Source organism: Poecilia reticulata, chromosome 19 (genome assembly GCF_904066995.2).
Source record: "Poecilia reticulata chromosome 19, P_reticulata-male-v2, whole genome shotgun sequence".
Classification (NCBI taxonomy): Eukaryota; Metazoa; Chordata; class Actinopteri; order Cyprinodontiformes; family Poeciliidae; genus Poecilia; species Poecilia reticulata.
The window spans coordinates 5,757,340-5,778,235 of NC_088848.1; the positions used below are offsets into that span (position 1 = coordinate 5,757,340).

The window sequence follows — 20,896 nt, forward strand, 5'->3', positions numbered from 1 at the left end:
AACCTAAGGTTTTGAATGTGTCTTCTCCTTTGGATGACTAACTTTGAAAAAACATTTTAAAAAATTTATATAAAATACACATCTTGTGTTAAAATGTACTAGTAGTGGCGTAAAAAGCTTTTATAGCTTTTATAAATTCAACAAAAGGCTAGCCAACAAAACATAGAATTTATACATTTTCCTTTAATATTTACATTTGAGACGTCAAAAAGATAGCAACAGCAAGCAAAAAAGTGTTTAAAAACACAAATACCGCCATCTTTTGCATTGATAAAAACCACTGTTGCATTGATAAAAACCACTGTTGCCTTCATTCATTTTGCTGCACAAGTAGCAAATACATCACAAAACCTTTTAATCAGAATTTGTCTTCAAGTTAGCAAATTGAAACAATTGTTCTAATATTACATTCAGTGTAGGTGCATGCAAAAGACATACAAGTTTGGCTATGAATGCAATCATTTTAAAACTTTTTAAAATACATTTTCTTCTCTCTTTTTACATTACTTGTAAAACACTCCTCTGTTTGTCATGGATCAACTAACGTTCAGTTGACATGCATTCCATAAAAAAATGTATGTAAAATGCAGATGTGCTATACTTTCTGGTGTGAGAAGCTAAAATTAGAGAGCAATGTATCCTCTGATCAAGTCTGCTTCTGTCAGTGCTTTCTTTACCATTACATTCAATTGTCAATAATCAGTCAAGCTTGCTTTTCTTTTCTCAGTTTTGAATTTCAAATGATACAATTTTTGGGGGGCTTGTCCGGGATGCCCCAGAGAATACCAGTGCATCAAAGATGAGCTATATTTTATGAAGAGCATGTTAATTTAATTTTTATTTTTGTGACAGTCAACCAAACCATAAAAAAAACCTTTGAGTTTTTTTTGTTTGTTTGTTTTTTTTACAAGCTTTTTTTTTTTTAGCAAAAATACAGAAATCATCAAATGGTTTGCTTTAGAAATGCATGAGCAAAAGGTTTTTTAAGAATATTTAAACTAAGGGGCTTTCCAGAAAATGCTAACGCTATCAGTAATCACCCTCAATAAATATAATCTGCATCTTCATTCATCATGATACAGTAAATAAATATTAAATATCTTGCTTTGCTCATCAGGGAATTAAAAATTCACTTGAGCCTAAAATAAAATAACTATACAGTTCTTTTAGGATTAAAAAAAAGTGTTAGCAGCCATTATTTCAGATGTCTACAAAGGCATCTGAGTTTCACAGTACACATCCTGTCCAGGCTCCTCCTCGAACGTCACCTTGGCGTCATCAGCATCCAGCTAAAATAAACAAAAAATATGGGATTTATGCATGCAGCAGAGCAATTTTTCACCATTAAATAACGAGAAGACTTACACATTTCATTTCCAGTTCGGTGAAGAGATGTCCAGTCATGATCATTCTGAGAGGGATGGTGAGGATGAGAACGAAGGGAAGAGCAAGGGATATCCGGCTGGACTTTACGAGCCACAGGATGCCGAGGCAAACTACCTGGATGGCCGTGTACAGGTGCATTCGCCCTGTGCTTACCTGTGTCAAACATACACAGATATCAGTCAAGCAAAACGGGTCCTAAATATGATCAATCAATCAATCAATCAATCAATCAATCAATCAATCAATCAATCAATCAATCAATCAATCAATCAATCAATCAATCAATCAATCAATCAATCAATCAATCAATCAATCAATCAATCAATCAATCAATCAATCAATCAATCGAGTTTATTTCTATAGCATATTTTTCAACAAGTAGGCAGTTCAAAGTGCTTTACATCATAAAAACACATCAACAACTGAAACATTACATTTTTCCAAGTGCCGTCATTTCACATCAGAATTTTGATTAATGTTGCATTTATTGTGGTTCAAAAGCAACTCTAACCAGGTGAGTTTTTAGTCTACTTTTAAAGGAACTCAGTATTTCGGCTATTTTACAATTGTCAGGACGTTTGTTCCAGATTTCTGGTGCATAGAAGCTGAATGCTGCTTCTCCATGTTTGGTTCTGGGGATGCAGAGCAGAACCAGAACCAGAAGACCTGAGGGGTCGGGAAGGTTGATACAACAGCAGCAGATCTTTAATGTACTGTGGTGCAAAGCCATTAGTGATTTATAAACTAACAACAGTATATTAAAGTTTATTCTCTCAGTGTAGGGACTTTAAAAATGGTGTTATGTGCTCTATCTTCCTTGTTTTAGTCAGAACTCGAGCAGCAGCGTTCTGGATCAGCTGGCTGATTCTTTTAGGCAGACCCGTGAAGACACCGTTGCAGCCGTTGCAGTGACCAATGCGACTAAAGATAAACGCACGGATGAGTTTCTCTAGATCCCGCTGAGACATTACTCCTCTATTCATGGAAATGTTCTTTAAGTGATAGAACGCTTTCTTTGTATGAATAGAAAATCATTGATAAAAACGCTGCGTATAATTGCGTACATGCTGTTTCTAGGTATCTACATGTTTTTGGATTCGCTTCTCTCCTGCGTTATGCTCTTCAGCTCCTGTGAAAACGAGGGGACTCTTACTCTGGTTGCGTAAGGTTCATCTGGATGGTATTTCTTTGGAATGAGGAGAAGCAGCATGCGATCCCACAGCTGGATGCCATTCAGTGATGTCACTCCCATGTAGAGGAAGATCCCAAACAAAGCTGACATGGGAATCAACTTTAGGATTGGCTCCATTAGAATTGACAGACCTGGATATACGAGGATATGTTTTTATAAAGGAATCTTCATTTCCACAAATCAACACCTGAGACGAAGACAATAAGTAGGACCTACCAACAAGCAGAGCTACCACAATGCCGCTGATTCGCTGCTCCACTACTCTCTCTATCTTGGGTTTCGTTCCTTTGCTCATGACTGTGAGAGCGTTGGCGTGGGTTACAGTTCTGACCGTGGCAGCGCTCAGCCAAGGCACACCAAATATGGCGCTGAGTCCTCCCATTCCGACCAAAACCAGCAAGTCAAAGTGGAACCCGGAGCCTTTGGCCATCTTCCGTTCAGGTTTACTGATGATCAGACTGCTCAAAGACAGGAGGGATAAATCAATATAAACGAAGGCCACACTCTCTGGTGCTAAAGATCTAGAGGCAAACTACAAAACTTTTCCACAATTTGTCACTTTATAACCACAAGTGTCAAGATGTTTTGTTTGGATTTTAAGTGGCAACAAACAACACAAACTAGGTTGGGGTGTTTATTCAGCTTTTCACAGGTTTTCCTCCAGCCAGCCGTTGTGCGATAAACTCTGAGAAGCTAAAAGTATTCCTCATAGCATGATGCTAATGCCTCCATGTTCTTCTGCAGTGAAGATGCATCAGGATGATGGTCAGTGTTCGTTTTTCAAAACACAGCGTTTTGGCAAGTAGGCCAGAAACATCTGTTTGATCTGAATCAATGATAACATAATTTTATAGATGTTTACTTTACCCTCTTCATTTTGACTTGTGGCAAATGTAAATAGGACGAATATTGGCTTTTCTTCAGCAGTAGATTTATTTTCACCAAATTCTGAGCTCCTTCAAAATTACCATGGTGGTTTAGAGAAAAAGGGACTGAAAATACTTTTTAAATTTGATATAAAAAATATGTAAACAAGAAAACATATACTTCTAACTTCTTTGTGTTGGTCTGTCGCATAAAATCTGACTAAATTACCTTAAAGTTTGTGGCTGTAACAAAATGTGGGAAACGTCAACAGATGTATCTGTCTTTGCAGGACACTGTAACTCACGTAGTGATCTGAGACTCCAAGAAGATGAGAATGAAGACAAGCAGAGCAGGAACGCAGGATGCAAACATCAGCCATACAGGAAAAGATTTGTGCTCTCCAAAGGGATTGATAAGCCAGCCTCTTTTGGCCGGATTGGACACCGTCAGGCCTTTAGGAACAACCAGTTTCTGCACATAAGAAGTAAAATGTTGTCAGTTCAGAGCATTGGAGGTTTACTGTCTGTCTTTTAAACAATGTGGAAGCTTTGAAAGAAAAGGCCAACCTGAGTGTAGGTATCCTCAATGTTATAATCTGCAACAATCATGAGGAAAATTGCAATGGGAACTCCGAAGTCGCCGAGCAAGCGCCTGACCTGAAGAAGAGAGGCAAAATCCAAAACAGTTGATTATTAAATCCACTTCCATACTGCAATAAATCGATTTTAATGATCTATCACCAACTCTAAGATGAAGTAGAATTGATCAAGCTAAGTTTTTTCTTGTTACAAGAATAAAGTCATAATGTTACAAAAAGAAAGTTGCAGTAATACAAGAAAAGTCAAAATAATATGGGACAGTAATAATAATAATAAAAACAATAAAAAAAATTCAAATGGGGAATTTTTAGCATCTTGTGAAGTTATACTTTGGTATCGATTTTACAAATACGGACTGAGCTGCTCACATCAGATCAAAAGCTTTTTTCTAAAAATTTGTAACCTTAAGGTATTTTTATATAGTCGATGTTATTAATGTATTCTCTTAACAAAGCAAATATATTTTTAGCCTGACCCTAATACTCCATTGTACAACTCTGAGAAGAGATGATTGAAAAGAAAGCCCCATTTTCTTTTTTAGAAAATAGAGTGAGATTTATTTTCTTAAAATGGGAAATCAGATCTGGTATGAAAAAATATAAGATCTAATTTTTAAGCCATATCGAAAAGCTCAAAATAAAACCTGAAAAATAACCTGTAATAATAACGTAAACGGACTTGACCGTCGTGCGATGACTCACATTTCCAGGAAGGAAAGTCCCGTTCTTGAACTGTCGCAGGAAGAAAGCGATGAAGAAGCAGCCAAACATGAGGCACATGGAGAGCAGGGCCGTGTTCGGGTACGGCGGCTTCACGGTGCTCTCAATCACCGTCGTGTTTCCCGTTTTGTTGTCGTACGTGGTGGTCCACTCCACCCTTGGGTGCCAGGGATTTTCCAATGTTGCATTCACATGATCATAATTCATAATCAGCGGATGCGCCTTAAAGATCTGAGAAGAAGTTGACGGAGAGTTAACAAAGAGATGCAAGATGATTTATTTGAGGAGAGAGAATACATCTTTGAGTTTTTGTTTACCCTTCCTAGCTTGGAAAAGGTTTCATAAATGAAGATGATGGAGATGAGAATGGAGAAGATTTCCTGGGTGAAGCGTGAGATGTAGCGCACCAGAAAGCTGCCCTCAAAGGCGACAATGATCACAACGATGATGACGAGCCACACCCCGACCCACACCCTCCCGACGATGTACTCGATGTCCTGGGACTTACAGAACTGAACGAAGGAAATTAGGGATGAAGTGAGCCGCGACCACGATCAAATGTTTTTAAAACCCTGCAGGTAAAACTCACAGCAAAGAAGGCCTCTTCAAACACCAAAAGAGGGCCGGAAAAACCGATAACCAGGATGGGCTGAGCTGCGACGAAGCAGAAGATGATACCCTGGATGCTGGTGGAGATGAGGAGCTCCGACACACCCATCATGTTGTCCACCTTATCAGCTACAGAGCGAAATGTTTAAAAGTTATTCAGGGGCTCTATCTGGAAAATAAAACCACATTTTGATTTGGTTTACACACCTAGCAGGCCTCCAAAGGTGATGGCAGGAGACAGAGCAGCAAAGTAGATGAAAATAATGGCGGCCAGAGCCTGGGCGTTCAGGGCATCTGTGAGGTCGCTCTTGTAGTATTGGTAGCGTCTCTTTATGTCTCGAATCATCCCACCGAATGGCCGACCGGTGCGTGAGAGCGGATCTTCAACAGAAGCTGCACTCGCTATAGAAACTGCAGAGAAATGCCGTCAAGTTAAAACTGCTCCCAGCTCTGTATGTTGATGAACATATTGGTCTTAACATGAGGAAATTAAGTAAATATGAACAAGTTCTGTCTTGAATATGTAGTAATTCAATCCCAGAGTGTGGTGAAAGTTTTCACCAGTCATTATTTAGCAGCTTGTCCGATTAACTAGTGTTAATAATCTGGTGCTGCTGTTTTGTTTGTGGTTTGGTACAACATTTATTAGCTCCACTGGTTGAAAAAAGTAAAAAAGACTTAAAATAAATATCTGTTATAAGTAAGTGAAGATTGCACTCTTTGTGGCTGTTCTCTAAACACTGAATATTTTTCACATTCCTTACCAGCATACCCACTGAGTTTGGTGTCATGGTAAACAGGGATTCTCCATCTTAGTTCCAGTTTCACTTGTTTGAAACTGCTAAGTCATGGCCATAACTGTTCATATGGGCAACATATGTTTGAGCTTCTGACAAAAAAATCTCCATAAATTCTGTAGATTTATGGAGATCTAAGTGTATATTAAAATATAATTCAGTATGAGTGTGAAATCATGCTCCTGCAATAAAATATCTAATTTCTTTGCACATCTTTTCCAGAGGTGGTTTTAAAGTAACTCTCACCTCTGCGAGCTTTGGAGTCCCTCCGAGGCGACAGGTCTGGAGAGTGAAGTCTGTCCTTCAGGAGTTTGTTCTGAAAGCTGATGATGGAGCTGAGCATCCCTTCATTCTTGATTTCAGTGGGTGGGATGACAATGCAGCAGTTGATAAAATCCACCAAGGCATCCGTTAGCTCCCTGGCCATCGTTGCTTGAAAGGCCTCCTGGTTAAAAACCTCGGATGGAGAAAGTGGGGAAAATTTTCTAATTCCTCTCACAAATAATTTGATATAAAACTTGGTATGTTTGGCAAATGTCTCACTTTATCAGCCATCAGAGCGGCCATGGCTCGGCCAGTCTCGTGGTAGTCCAGGTCAACCTTGCTTGGGCCAACCAGAACAAAGACGAAGCGAACGGGAACCGGGGCCTCCAGAGCTGAGTCGAGGGCCACCGCTTCCTTCAGCCGCACAAAAACAATCGTGGCTTTCTCCAGAAAGTCCAAGGCTCCTGGTCAGAAAGAGACACAGTAAATGTTGTGTTTGAACTCTGATAAAATAAAAATGATGGCCGTAAGAACCCAGTTCCGTCACTGCAAGAAGGTAAAATAAGAATAAAAATTGGAGCTCACCTACGAGCACCATGCAGGCCTCAACGTGATCGGATTCATCTTTCTGAACAACACAGAAAAAAACAAGAGTCAAAAATATATACTTTATCTTTAAGAAGGAGGTGAGTAAAGTGAGTAGCACTGAGAGTAAAAAAGTTTTTGGTAAAACAACTGCTGTTTTTGTAAAGTTTTCTTATTAAAAAATATTTAGTCTTATTTTGTTATTTTTTGTTACTTATATAAATGATTGTCATTTTCATCCTTAAAATACCAATATTTCCACTTAATTTTTTATTTGGTTCGTCTTTTTTAAATATAAAATATTAAATGACTGATAATTTGATCAGTTACTCAATTCTTGAGTACTTGAATATACATTTTACTAAATATTTGTTTACTCAAGTAATTTCTTGGCTGCTACATTTCACTTTTACTTGAGTAAAAATATGCTGAAGTAGCGCTACTCCTTACTCGAGTACAATTTTTACTCTGCTCACCTCTGAGTAAAAGTAAAAAGTATCCATCCAAGAAATGACTCAAGAAAGAGTAAAAAGGTATTTGGTAAAACGTCTGTAGGACTGAATGACTGGTCAAATTATAAATCATTTAATATTTAAAAATTGCATAAATTGCATAAATATTAAATTTATTGAGAATTTTTGTATTTTAAGAATGAAAATGACAATAATTTATATAAGAAAAAAGAATTTCCCCCCCAACAAATCACACAATTAAATATAACTGAGTAGATGTAACTAGTTACAACCCAACTCTGTGTATATGTTGCTGTATGCTCTGAAGCAGTAAAACCAAAGACGTCTCATAGAGGAAAAATGCTTTCCTCTATGAAAAATTGAAAGAAATAATATCAGAGATTATTCTTTAAGGCAGACTTGTTGTTTTATCAGAAGGAACTTACTCTCTCCCTGACTGAAAACCTGTGCAGGTCCGTTCCATCGGACAGCCTTTGGCTCTCTGGGTCAGCGGATTCACTGCAGGCAGAAACGTCACAAGCTTGAAGCTTTTTCTTCACATACATAATGCACACAAGTTAGTCAATTAAATCTTCTCATTTAAATAATAATAAAAAAACAATCTGAGGACTTTGATGTGTCAAAGAGACTTACAGATATTTTGTCTAATCAGCAAATGCAGAAAAAGAAACTGTCGTTTAATAAATAAATAACTAAATCCATTACTAAACAAGGGGTCAACAATCTTTTAAATGCAAACAGTTATGAAATAAATTGTGTCCAAAGACCCCAAATAATAAGAAAAATGTAAATATAGATTTTTACTAAATAAAAGTTTCATTTTGAAAGCTATCGCTGCTTAGAAAACTTAAATGTTATCTTTTTGATAAAACAAATGATCTTGTCTTTAACACTGATCATTTTTGTGTTTTTATGACCGTTCTGTCATAAAACTACACCCCAGAATAATATATTGATTTAAAAATAAATAAAATCATATTTTGAAAATGGTTTTATTCTTTTCCTTCAAATCGGAGTAACACCTAACACGATAGCGTGCCTTCTCGTCCAACATCAGTGTCTGACCTCACAAATGCTCTTCAGGAACAATATTCAAAAACACACTATGAAACCTCATGGTTGAAGCTGTCACAACTCCAAAGGAAGGGAAAATAATAAGAGACCAAATCTTTTGCAATATATTGTAAATTTGAATTTCTTAATTTCTTATATTGTAAAAAAAAAATATTCTTAATTCTGCTTTTAACATGCAAGGTAACTATTGTCCAGATTTGTTGCCTTGCAGGCAGATTGTTTGGTGGTCAGTGGTGGGTTCCCATAATCACAGGTTTGGGCTTTACAGCAGCAACTTTCTCTAACTAAAGCAGTTAAACCCAAACCTCCTGAGTGGAGCTTTGGTTAATTGCCTGAGCTGAAAGCCTAAATGTAGGTCACCGTGTTTGAGTCACTGCTGGGTGGCGTCTCAAAGGATACCTGCGGTTTTGAAGCAGAGCGTTCAGCACACCTTCGCGGTCTCCAGATCTAATCTCTTTCTTGCTAACCATCTCGCCAACCATCTTCTCAGCGATGGCAGCCAAAGTTTTCTCTTCGCAGTCGAAGATTGTCACAACTTGAGAGGAGAAATATTAGAAGACATTTTAATAACATGAGGAAAACCATCTGCTTTAGCACCATTTTGCAAAAGCGGCATTCAAAAATCTGTTATATTTACTGTACTTTTGAGAAAAAATGCGTGCAATGCAAATGTTGCTAGACTTCTAAATTTTAAGTACACTGCAAAAATACAAAATCTTATCAAGTATTTTGGTCTAATTTCTAGTGCAAAATAAGACATAAGACAAAATCATTTCACTTACAAGATATTTTCCACAAATCTGGAAAAAACTTTCAGAAAACTGCAAAACAGCTGAAACAATGAGTTCCTTTAAGTCTAGAGTAAAAACCCAGCTGTTTAGAGTTCCTTTTGAAACATAATCAGTGAAACATTATTCAAAAATCTGATGTGTAACAATGACCAAATGTAATGTTTCGATGTTGACTGTGTGTTCTATGACTTTGTACTTTTGTGTTTTTATGACGTAAAGCCCTTCAGCACATTTCAGCTCCTTGCTGAAATGTGCTATACAAATAAAAGTTAATTTGATTTGATAAGTGAAATAATCTGCCAGTGGAACTAATATTTTTTCATCAATATTAAAGATTATCAACTTAAAACAAGCTCTTATATCTTGCTGAGAAGTTACATGTAAGTTTAGTCTTATTTCAAACATATTAAGATATTTTCACTAGAAACCAGACCAAAAATACTTAGTGAGATTTTGTGTTATAAATGTAGATGTCAATACAACAAAACCCTGAATCAATATTTAAACCTCTAAGGTTCAGTGGGACACAAACACCTTTTAAAACACATTAAATATTCCCAAAGAGACACGTTCTTAGAAATGTTAGCGCACACTGACCGGTGTTCATGGTGCGCCGCAGCTGGATGAGGCTCTTGAAGGTGAGGTAGGATATTTGGGAGGATGCCCAGACCCCAGCCTGCGGGTCCAAGCTCTCCTCGTAGCCCGCCCATCGTCCCGTCTCCTGCCAGTAGCCCTGCTGCTCCTGCTCCTTCATCTCCGCCTTCTGCTTCACGCACCTGTGAGCGGACAGAGGCACGCAGAGGTGAGGACATGATGGAGCCGCTGGTGAAACGAAGAGCTGCACAGGGCTGGTGGATGAACTGGAGCTGCGCCGCCTACAAGCGCAGCCTGAGCATGTGGTTTGCAGCTGAGGTTTCTGTGACCACTTCATGTACGTGAAGGGCCGTCGGTCAGATAAATGACGGACAAGACAGTCAGTGGCTTGTTTGTAATAAGTAGAGATCTGCTTCCTCTTAGCTTGATGTTGTCATAAATTCTGGTTAAAACAGGAGAGTTATCTAACTGATTTTTCTTCATGCAGTTAAAACATGAACGCGGTTCTTCTGTAATTACTCAGCTGATTCGTTTTCCTGTATTTTTTGTTGTTGTTTTAGGTTTTATTACCTAATTTTGGGGGGGTTGGATGACAGGAGAAGCATCAGTAACATTTAAATGACTGAACTTTTGGTCTAGTTTTAGTGCAAATATCTTAGCATACTTGAAATAAGACAAATTAACTTACAATTAACGTTTCAGCAAGATATAGCAGCTTGTTTTAAGTAAATAATTCCACTGGCACATTATGTCATTTATAACAGGCACTTTATCATCAGTATTTAGCAACTATTGACCAAAAACAAGCTCATATCTTGCTGTAAAGTTACTTGTAACTTAACTTTGTTTTATTTCAAGTGTACTATGATATTTGGATTGAAACTAGACCAAAACTACTTGGGATAATTTTGTGTTTTTGCAGTGCGCTGTACATTTTTGTGCAGCCTCCTTTACTCTGAAACACCTAATTCAAATCCAGTTCAAACTGTCTCCAGTTACCATCTAAACAGTGACATTGACACGGAAACCCCCCCCCCCCCCAAAAAAAAACATCCGAATCCTGAGAAAAAAGTTGGGATTATGAAATTGAATTCAGATTTTTTAAGTATAGCTACTCTAGGAAGGCGTCTGAGGTTTGGTAATTAAGTTAAGTGAATGGAGAATGAAGCATGGGAATGGCTTCATAATGCTGTGAGGATGCTTTTCTTTAACAGAGACGTGGAAACAGGTCAGAACTTGTGATAAAAAGCCTCATGCGCCACCATGTCTGGGTCTATTAGACAAAATCCCAACCAAATACAACCAAGTTTGTGATAAAACAATGGAAAGACTCAGTGGTGCGTGAATACTATTGCAATGCCAATATGCTTGATAGAGGGCAACAAAACTTTCTGCCGTGGTTCAGTTGACTTCTTTTCAAGCACGTCGGATTACCGCGACCTGGATCACTGGAAGACTTCAGAGACCACAGGATCAGATAAAAATCACCTTCATGCTTTACTGCAAGACCCAAACACACAAGATATTATGGGTGTTGTTTTCCCGCAGAGCGGCAACAGGTACAACACCAAGGTATGTCAGTCGTCTCCGACAAACTGGACATGGATCAAGAGGAATCAGGAAGGTGACGCTTTGTGTCTAAAGTAAACATGGTGGCTATCCTGTTTCAGGAGGAAACTGGCTGCAGGGTCTGCTTCGTCGCTGGTTTCTGTTAGCGGTGTGAACGACGGATCACCCTGGACAACGACTTGTTTGCACTGTCAATACGTCTTGAGTGGTTCGGTATGCACCGCGTACCTGGCAGTCTTCCACTGGGAATTTGGTTGGAGGTTGTCTTCCTTTCTGCTGAAAGAAACATTATTGAGCAAATTAGAGATCATTTAGAAAATGAACATGGTCAAGTGTTTGAGAGGGAGTTAATCCAGAGTGTAGCTGTTGACCTCCAATCCCCCAAAGTTGGGAATAAAACCCAAAACTTACACTCAAGTAAGAGTAGCAGCACTACTGTGTCATATTTTTACTCAATTACATTCACTTGAGTAACTTGTTGGATATAATGTACTTTTAGGAGTATTTCTACTACGCTGTACTCGTGAGTAATTTTATTATAAAGTATTTCTACTGTTACTTGAGTAAAATTTCTGGATTTTCTACCCACTGAATGAAAAACAAACATATTTAAACCAAAACGTCACCAGACACAGACACACAGCTGCAGTTTGTGTTAAAGTTTCTGAAGTTTTTGTTGAAAGAAACTGATTTGGGAAATTTTCTTTCACTTGATTTTGTTATTTTTTTGTTAATTATATAAATTGTTGTCATTTTCATCCTTAAAATACCAATATTTCCACTTAACGTTATGTTTTGTTCCATCTGATTATGTATTTTAAAATATTAAATGATTGATAATTTGATCAGTTACTTCGTATTTGAGTAGACTTTTTTACCAAATGTTTTTTCTTGAGTAAAAATATGCTGAAGTAGAGCTACTCTTACTTCAATTTTTTGTACTCTACCCACATCTGAGTACATTTTAAAAGAATCCATCCAAGAAATTACTCAAGTAAGAGTAAAAAGTACTATTTGGTAAAAAGTACTGAGTAGCTGATCAAATTATCAATCATTTTATATTTAAAAATTACATAATGAGATGGACCAAAATATACAGATAAGTGGTAATTTAGTTTTTTAATGGATGAAAAAGACAATAATTCATATTAGCAACAAAAAATAACAAAATCAGGTAAAAGAAATTTTTTCTAAATCAGTTTCTTTCAATAAAAACTCATGAAACTTTAACTAAAGCTGCAGGTGTGTGTCTGTGTCTGAGGACGTTTTGGTTAAAACATGTTTGTTTTTCATTCAGTGGGCAGAGAATCCAGAAATTGTACTCAAGTAAGAGTAGAAATACTTTATAATAAAATTATTCAAAAGCACAGCGTAGTAAAAATACTCCTAAAAGTACATTATATCCAACAAGTTACTGAAGTAACTTTAAGTTTGCTTTTCTTTCAATGGGTAGAAAATTCTGAAATTTTACTACAAGTTACAGTAGAGATAATAAACCATTATCATAATAAAATTACTCAAGTAAAAGTAAATAGAACAGCGTGGTGAAAATACTAATACTCATAAAAGTATTGTTTTTTTCCAGAAAGTTACTCAAGTAAATGTAGTCGTAACTTGTTCAGAGCAAACCTGAACAAGTCCAAGTCTTAAAACTTGCTTTCTCCTATTAAAAACATTTTATAACATGAAAAAATGAAACACATTTTGTTCGTTTGTGCCTTTTTTCCATTACAGTTGGATCAAATCTCTGTTGTGTTTACATAGTTTGTATTTTATCTGAGATCAAACCTGAAGTTTTATGTAACAACAAAAAGATTTATTTCCAAAACACAGCTGTACAAAGAGCAGACGATTCAGAAGATTAAACTGGGATGATGTGACTCGACCGTGAGTCTGGGGTATGTACCGGGCAACGCTGCACGCTGAGGACGTTTTGCATGATCTCTTAGTCTCTAAGGACCGATGGGGGTCATATCGCTGACAGTATCCTGCAACTTTTAGATGTTTCTTTGGTTTAACAGAACTGACACAAATGTTTAAAGACCTAATTATATGAATCAGGTGTGCTGAAGTAGAAACACATCTGAGAGTTGCAAGACATTGTCCTTAGAGGATTGGAGTTTGAGTTTTGAGCTTTATTTGACATCCTAAAGTGGTGGATCATTCTTGTTTGAGCTGCCACATATATTCAGTCTGGTTTTGGAGCTTTACGTAAAGTTTAAAGCTGGAATAAGTTCAAGGTTGAACACAAAATTAGTAGAAGTCAATGCAAACCCTTAATGTGGTTACATGTGTGGATTAATTTCTGATGACTACTTTGGACTTTTTCTAGAATAATCACTTAACTTTTGAAGACCAGGAGTAAAACCAAATCTTGTTCCTACTGCTGCAAACCCCAACTTTTAGAGTTGGGTGCAATTAGACTTAAAAAGTTGGACAGTGTTAAGAAAGAAGAGCTTGTGATTTTGTTTGCTTATACATGATGCTGGAGTCCATTATTCATTTACTACCTGTAAATGTGGCAACCAAACTGACTTTGGTTTAAGTTCAGGGCTAAACTGTGAATTAGTTAGGTTGAAGTTAAGGATCAGATAGAAGATTTTAAATGACTTAACATAAATTTTTTGGCAGGCAGGGACATGCATATATATGCATAATAAATATGCATTTTAATGTGTGTTTGTTTTGTTTTTTTCTGTACAGATTGAAATTATTCTTAAAAAGCCAAAATTGGGGATGCATTTCTATTCATAAACTTCAGGAGTACACTTGAAGTGAGTGTTCAGGACTCAACATTTTAGCTTCCAGACAAAATAATAGAGAGGTTCAACTATTATGTCAATAAAATATTAAATTCGGTAGAATAACAGGAAATGAAGCCTTAATGTCTAATTTATTGCTCATATCTATTGTATGTTGGATAGTTTTTTTTTAATGATAAAATGTTAACAAGCCCATAAAAATACATGCGTATTTAAAAAGTATAACAGAAACTTGATTAAATAGAAAAGAACACAATACTTTAAGAATTGCATAACAGCTAGACTCTATTCTGTAGTAAGAATATAATAGAATAGACCTTTATTTAGGATTTAAGCATCAACAGATGTTTTACAATGTACAATAGTTTCCAAATATTTATTTGTATTTTTCATTTCTATTTGTTGCCAAAATTTTTCAGTAAACAGCAAATGTTATAGCTGCTACAAACCATCATATTTTCCTAAAACTTTAGTTTAAAAAAATTACCAAATTATGAAGAAATTCTTCACTGAACTGTGGAAAGCACCCAACGCAACAGTGACTCTCAGAAAATAACACGAAGCGCACATTTTCCAGGAAGTGTTCTGCTCCCATATTTTTCGCCCTGCAAAGTTACAGCTTTACTTGCATTCAAAACTTCATCATAAAAAAAAAAAAGTGGCACCTACCTTCTGCGGGCAAAGTGTCCAGGATGGCAAAGAAGTGTAACTTTATAAACACTCCCTCTTTCAAAGCCTCTTTCTCTGCATATGTAAATGCATGCTATATTATGATGGGTGGGACTAAAACATGTATGCACAGAGACAGACGTGAACATGGAGACTTGAATTCTTTGGGACCTCCTTCTACAGCGCAATGTGTTCTGCACTAACCCATAATATTGATGGTGCATACACTGACTTGGCATGCCAGCAAACCAGCCACACTGTGTCATTATACAGCCAGCATCTTATCAAATTTTTGTTCGTGTTTATTTGACAACAAAATCTTTGATTACGCTGCCGGGTTTACCCTCTAACCTTTGCCGTCTTCTTTTTCTCTAAACTGTTCAACCCTGTGCTTTAAACTTGATGCCTACTTTGGGATGTACGCTTACAAAATTCAGCAAAATTAGGAAGACAAGCCTTCAAAACTGAACAAAATGATATTAGAGCAATGTTTCACGAACTTCAGCAAACACTCAAGGATCATCTAACTTTAAATTACCCCACAATGACACTTCATTTAAATACATCCTGAAATAAAAATATTAATCTCTTACCTCACTTATTGTCATGAACCATTCATTTTGAATTATTTACATGTTGTGAAAAGTTTGGTTTCTAAGCTTTCCAATTATGTCAAACATGAAAATAAAAATATATAATTTTTTTTACTACCAATTGTAGTGTGCATTAATAACATTTAGGCCTATTTAACATTTAGAAGCACAATTTAAAAAATAGACTTGAGTTGCTTTGGCAGAAACAACAAAATATAAAAAAAATATGCACCCATGTATTTATCTCTTGTATTCAGTGCATTTAATTTTAAGTAAATAAAAATAACAATAGCTGCTGAGGTGCAAGCAGAGCATCTTAAGCAAACAAAATCATAAAAAAAACAAAGAACAGTTCTCACTGAGACTTGAGTCGTTCCGTTCACGGCATAGAGCTGCTCAAAAGAATTGAATCGTTCGTGAACAACACATCAATGCTCTCACTTGGTTTCTTCCGGTCATATAAGTAATCCTGGAGTTGTTTGATCTCCACCGGTATCTTCAGTTTTTCTTTTGAGTAGCCTGGTTAAGCCACTTATCCATTATTATTTTTAACCACAATCTTTGACCTCATGCCACGGAAAATGAACACTCCTTTACATGCAGTGCCTTGCGGACCACCAGGGGGCGCCCGCGGACCATCAGTGCTGTTCCCTAGTTTGAGGAAAAACTACTAATCCAACACAAAGTAGTAAGAGATACGTGAAGTCAAACAAAAGTGATATTTCAAACACTTTTTGAAATTAAAAATGTGTAAATTTTAATACTTTCAGTGATAAAAGTATAACTTGGAGTTTATTTCTAAGCTGCTTCCCACAGCAGCTTGAAGAAAATGTAGATTTATTTTATTATTATTAGGTTTTTTTTTTGTTTGTTTGTTTGTTTTTTTGCATTATTGCGACCTGTATGTGATCTTTTCATGACAGTCTGAACAACACAGGCCTCCCTTGGATATCTGATACGCATCTGATATCTTCAAGTGTGACCCAAGTCCGAACGGTCAGGTCGCATTCATCCAACCTGAACGTCACTAATACTCGACAAACGTCACTATTCTGCGTCCAACAATAACCATGGCGGACGATAACGAGGATTAAGTTCTTAATATGCTGGCTCTGGCCGGACAACAAACTTCAAAATCGTAAGCTATGCTCCACCGTTAGCATCCATGTTTACTTCCGCAAACACTCAGCACTACTTTTTTATGGCTGTTGGCAAAACTGAGCACGGCTCTCTAATGTTATTGCCCCTCTACTGCGCATGCGGGACACTTTCAGGTTGTTTGTAGTTCACACTGGAGATCACATTTAGATCACATGTATTTGGAAACGTGATCTACCACAGCAAGAAAAAAAAAAGATCAGATTTGACAAAAAAAAAATAAATTGTGCACTTCAGCTCTGCACATCCAAAGACAGGAATAATCACTTTTTTTTTCTTCCTTTTTCTTTTTGCAGAAATACCTCAGGCTCAGATTGGATGGAAGGCACCTGTGAACAGCATTTGAATTGTTTCCCCAAATCTAGCGTTTGTGTGTTTCTAGCGTATTTTCTAGCGTTGCAGAGTGTTGCAGAGTCTATAGACTCTCTGCAACACATAAATATGGTTTGATTCAAACAGTTCCATTGCAGTTCTTGTTGTATCTGTGAATTTTTCTCCATTTATCTGTCGACCTTCTCTGTACAGCTCAGCTCTGCCTGAAAAGCATCTTCATGTTTTACAGTGGGAGTGATTTGTTAATTAATTTTGCTTTAAACATGCATAGGCTTGCTAACGTAGAGCAGGAAACTCAATGTTGGTTTTTCTCTCCTACATGATTTTTGGAAAACGTTGAACTTTTTTATTGCCAAGTTTCCAAGAAGACACAATTGCCCTGACAACAGAAATATTCTATGTAAACTAAGAATCTCAGGCAGAAGAAATACCTTATGAATAGTTTTTATTTTTTGTTGGTAAATAAAAGCCTCACTGTGTGCAATAAACCATCTGGGGGGGAAGAAAAACTAATGAAAAAGCAACATCCATTCATCTATTTCAACATAATTACTAAGAAATAAACCCATAATATTTTTATTTTTACTTTCTAACAATATCGCTTTATCTTATATACTCATATTTACTGGTTATTTTTTTAAATACAAGCACAACTTTAGAGAATAGAAGAAAAATGAAAGAAATGAAGCATAGATGTACATTCTTTTATGCAATATAGGTTTTCAATTATCTGTTTAATGGCTGTGTCTATATCTGTGTCCATTTATATCTGTGTCCATTACTTTTGAAGTAAACTCAAATAAGTATCACTGTGAACGCTGTAATGCTCCACTTGTGAAAGTAAATCTGTTGGTTCTGACCTTGACAGTCAGAAATCTTTTCCAATTAAATATTTTGATCTTTTTGTTAGTCAAATAGTTTTCAGTCACCTTTGAAACACAACGCTGTTCTCCTTGGCGATGGAGCGTGGCCTCATTATGCTTGTTTATTTTTGTTGTGTTTTTCCTCTCTGTGCCTGCATGAGGTGTTGCCCTCTTTAGTCTTTTATAAACTGTTATAAAAGACTAACAGTTTATAGTCTGTTAGTCTATGGAAAGTGTTTAACTTTCCATGTTTAACATGGAAAGTTAAACACTTTCCATGTTTAACTTTTGATCGACTTTCTTGCAGTAATTTATAAGAGCCATTCCACTGTAAACAGAGAAATGCGTGCTGCGTGTGGCGCTTTGCGTGCGCCTTCAAAGTGCCAAGCGACAGGTCAGTGGCAACTTTGTCCTACCCTGCATCTCCTGTTGATTCACCGGATATCACCTGTACCACATAGCAGCAAGTCATCCACCCCTGCAAACCGTCAACAAATATTAAATCTAGACGGGAGACAATGTTTCAAGGTGGCGGTTTTTTTTTTTGTTTTTTTTTTACAGTGTTTGAATAACAACTGATTTAATAAACTGTTTTCACAGAGTTATTACAGTAATTTACCCAAGATGTATAAATTATTGCTTTCAGAAATTGTGTTCTGTAAAGTAGTATTTTAAGAACTGGACTTTTCTTGACCAGTTATTAGTCAGAAATATTTTTTTTTAAAAACACGTAACAGTCAATTTCAGATGATATTTTCAGGTTACTGCAGATGCTTCTGTAAGCAGATCATTATTTCAAAGTAAATGATGGTTAAAATTGTATCCAAACAGCAGGAACTCCTGAAGCTCCCTATGGTTTTAGATCCAACGACAGCATTTAATACTGTTGACAACGCAACAAAAACACATTTTAGCAATTTTGGTCTAGTTTCTAGTGCACTTGAAATAAGACAAAATTAACTTGAAATTAACCTTTTCTGCAAGATATAGGAGCTTGTTTTAAGTCAAACGTATTTCCACTGGTAAATTATTTCATTTATAACTATTTTTTTTATCAATATTAAGCAATTATTAACTTAAAACAAGCTCCCAGATTTTGCTGAAAAGTTGTTTGTAAGTCAGTTTTGTCTTAATTCAAGTGTACTAAGATATTTGCAACAGAAATGGGCCAAAAATACTCTTGCTGTGATTTTGTGTTTTTGCAGTGCAAAGCATTTATATCACTCATCTGCTGCTTTGGGTTGGAATCAAAAGTCTACCGCTGGATCAGCTACTTTCAGAAATATTTCTGTATCAAATTTAAACATGTTCTGTCAACTTCAGAGATTTTTTCCTGTTTATTTTTCTTAAAAGTTGATTCTTGGCGCTCTATATTTTTAACTGTATGGGTTTATTCTGTGAAGACGTTGCATCTCCTTCCTCTGGGAGGGATGCTACCGCTATGAGGGCAATAAAAGTTGCTAATTCACGATTTAGTAAACACCTAAAAGAAACTTTCTTTTATTTAAAGTGGACAAGAAGCCATGAGCCAATTATTTCACGAAAAAATGCTTTTTTCACATCGCTACTGACCTCTATTCCACTCCACCTGCTTCTGATGGTTGTGTTAACAATTTTAATCTGTTAATTGGCCCAATTTTAAGATCTTCCTTTTGGCTCAGAAAGGCCTAAATGGTCTTGTCTCTCTGTATCGTTTTCACCTTTTAGAAACTTACTTTCCACCACACACACACACACACACACACACACACACACACACACACGCACACACACACACGCACACGCACACACACACACACGCACACACACACACACACACAAATCATAAATCAGGTTACCGCTTTTGTTGCATTTTTAAAATACTTTGCTAAAGCTTACACTTTAAACTTGGTGTGTGTTACTTGTTAGACACTTCAAGACGCACCTTCATGGAACAGACTACCAACATACAGTATGAACAGTATAAACTAAAGTGCTGGGTCAGAGTAAACCAGTTATGTAACCATTAATGCCTCCTTATTAAGGAGGGTTCTTGTATACTGTATTTATATTGTCACCTTCCGAAAATAATGGCCGGAGTCAGTTTTTTTTGTCAAAAATGAAAAATTCCTTCTGGTAAAAATTGACATAGGTCATTATTTTAGGAAGATGATGGCATTGTTTATGTCTGTTTTCTATTTATGTCTTGTGTTTTGTTATTTTTCTTTAATTTATTTTAATATAACTGTGCGTACTGTGTTCTGTCCAATGAATTGTATAGTGAGGTGTTTGTTTTTTTGTCTTGGGACAAAGGATGAAGCGGATCTAATGTGCTAATTCCTGCAAAATTACACTGCCATGAATTGGGGTAATGTCCTAATCAAATAAAGGAAGCAAATTAAATAAATTCTCGTTTTTAAGTCTCTGTTGAAAGCAAATATACTGTGTTAAGAAATAAAATATTATTTAACCTTGTTCTTACTCGTTGTTCTGTATATTCTCATCCGGGTCCAGAATCTTTGTGTTGTTATAAGTGGTTTCACTTTTGCAATGATATTTTATTTCTTAACAACTCCCAGTCGCCTTCAGCTCGATGTAAGTAGTAGTCCAGCTTCTTTAAAGTCTGCTTTTTAAACAAACTGGACTTGACCTTATACTACAGTGTAAAACTATACCTTCAAGCTAAAGGGAAACTGAACCAAGTGCATGATTCAGCAGCTGCAGAGCTCATAGTTTCTTTACATGTACGTGTGTTTACACTAATTCGTGCATGAGGTGATTGCAGAGGACACCAGCAGCATCCTACAAGCTGTGGCGCTGCGGGTTCAAGAGTCATTAGCATAATGGTCTGTGTCAATTCATCTCAAAGCTGTGTTTATAGGGGCCAGTGACACCACTGACCCTCCCGCCGCTTCGTCCAGTCAGGAAGAAGAAAGATCGTGTCCAGCGGCGACGCTGATGCTCCCGGCCCTCCAGGTTTGACTCCGGCTGTCAAGATGACCCTTCACCTTACGCTAGCT

At 36.7% G+C, this 20,896-nt stretch overlaps 1 protein-coding gene across 1 annotated transcript; it reads right to left on the reverse strand.

The window, feature by feature from the left end:
* Positions 1 to 165: 165 nt before the first annotated feature.
* On the reverse strand, positions 166 to 15,322 carry slc4a1b (solute carrier family 4 member 1b (Diego blood group)). Its single transcript, XM_081600793.1, has 18 exons — positions 14,951 to 15,322; positions 11,748 to 11,795; positions 9,954 to 10,132; positions 8,965 to 9,100; positions 7,917 to 7,989; positions 7,019 to 7,061; positions 6,713 to 6,897; positions 6,416 to 6,626; positions 5,580 to 5,783; positions 5,353 to 5,501; positions 5,081 to 5,275; positions 4,746 to 4,994; positions 4,012 to 4,101; positions 3,750 to 3,916; positions 2,795 to 3,036; positions 2,540 to 2,709; positions 1,366 to 1,539; positions 166 to 1,289 (listed from the first exon to the last, which is right to left on the reverse strand). The coding sequence occupies exons 1-18, from the start codon at positions 15,214 to 15,216 to the stop codon at positions 1,209 to 1,211; spliced, it is 2,862 nt and encodes a 953-aa protein (XP_081456919.1). The 5' UTR covers positions 15,217 to 15,322; the 3' UTR covers positions 166 to 1,208.
* Positions 15,323 to 20,896: the final 5,574 nt, after the last annotated feature.

Coding starts and splice junctions, on each gene's coding strand:
- slc4a1b (XM_081600793.1), bottom strand. CDS start 15,216: ATGACACAGTGTGGCTGGTTTGCTGGCATGCCAAGTCAGTGTATGCAC. Junction 11,796..14,950: donor GGACACTTTGCCCGCAGAAG/GTAGGTGCCACT, acceptor TGTTTCTTTCAG/CAGAAAGGAAGACAACCTCC. Junction 6,898..7,018: donor GGCCTGCATGGTGCTCGTAG/GTGAGCTCCAAT, acceptor CTTTCTGACCAG/GAGCCTTGGACTTTCTGGAG.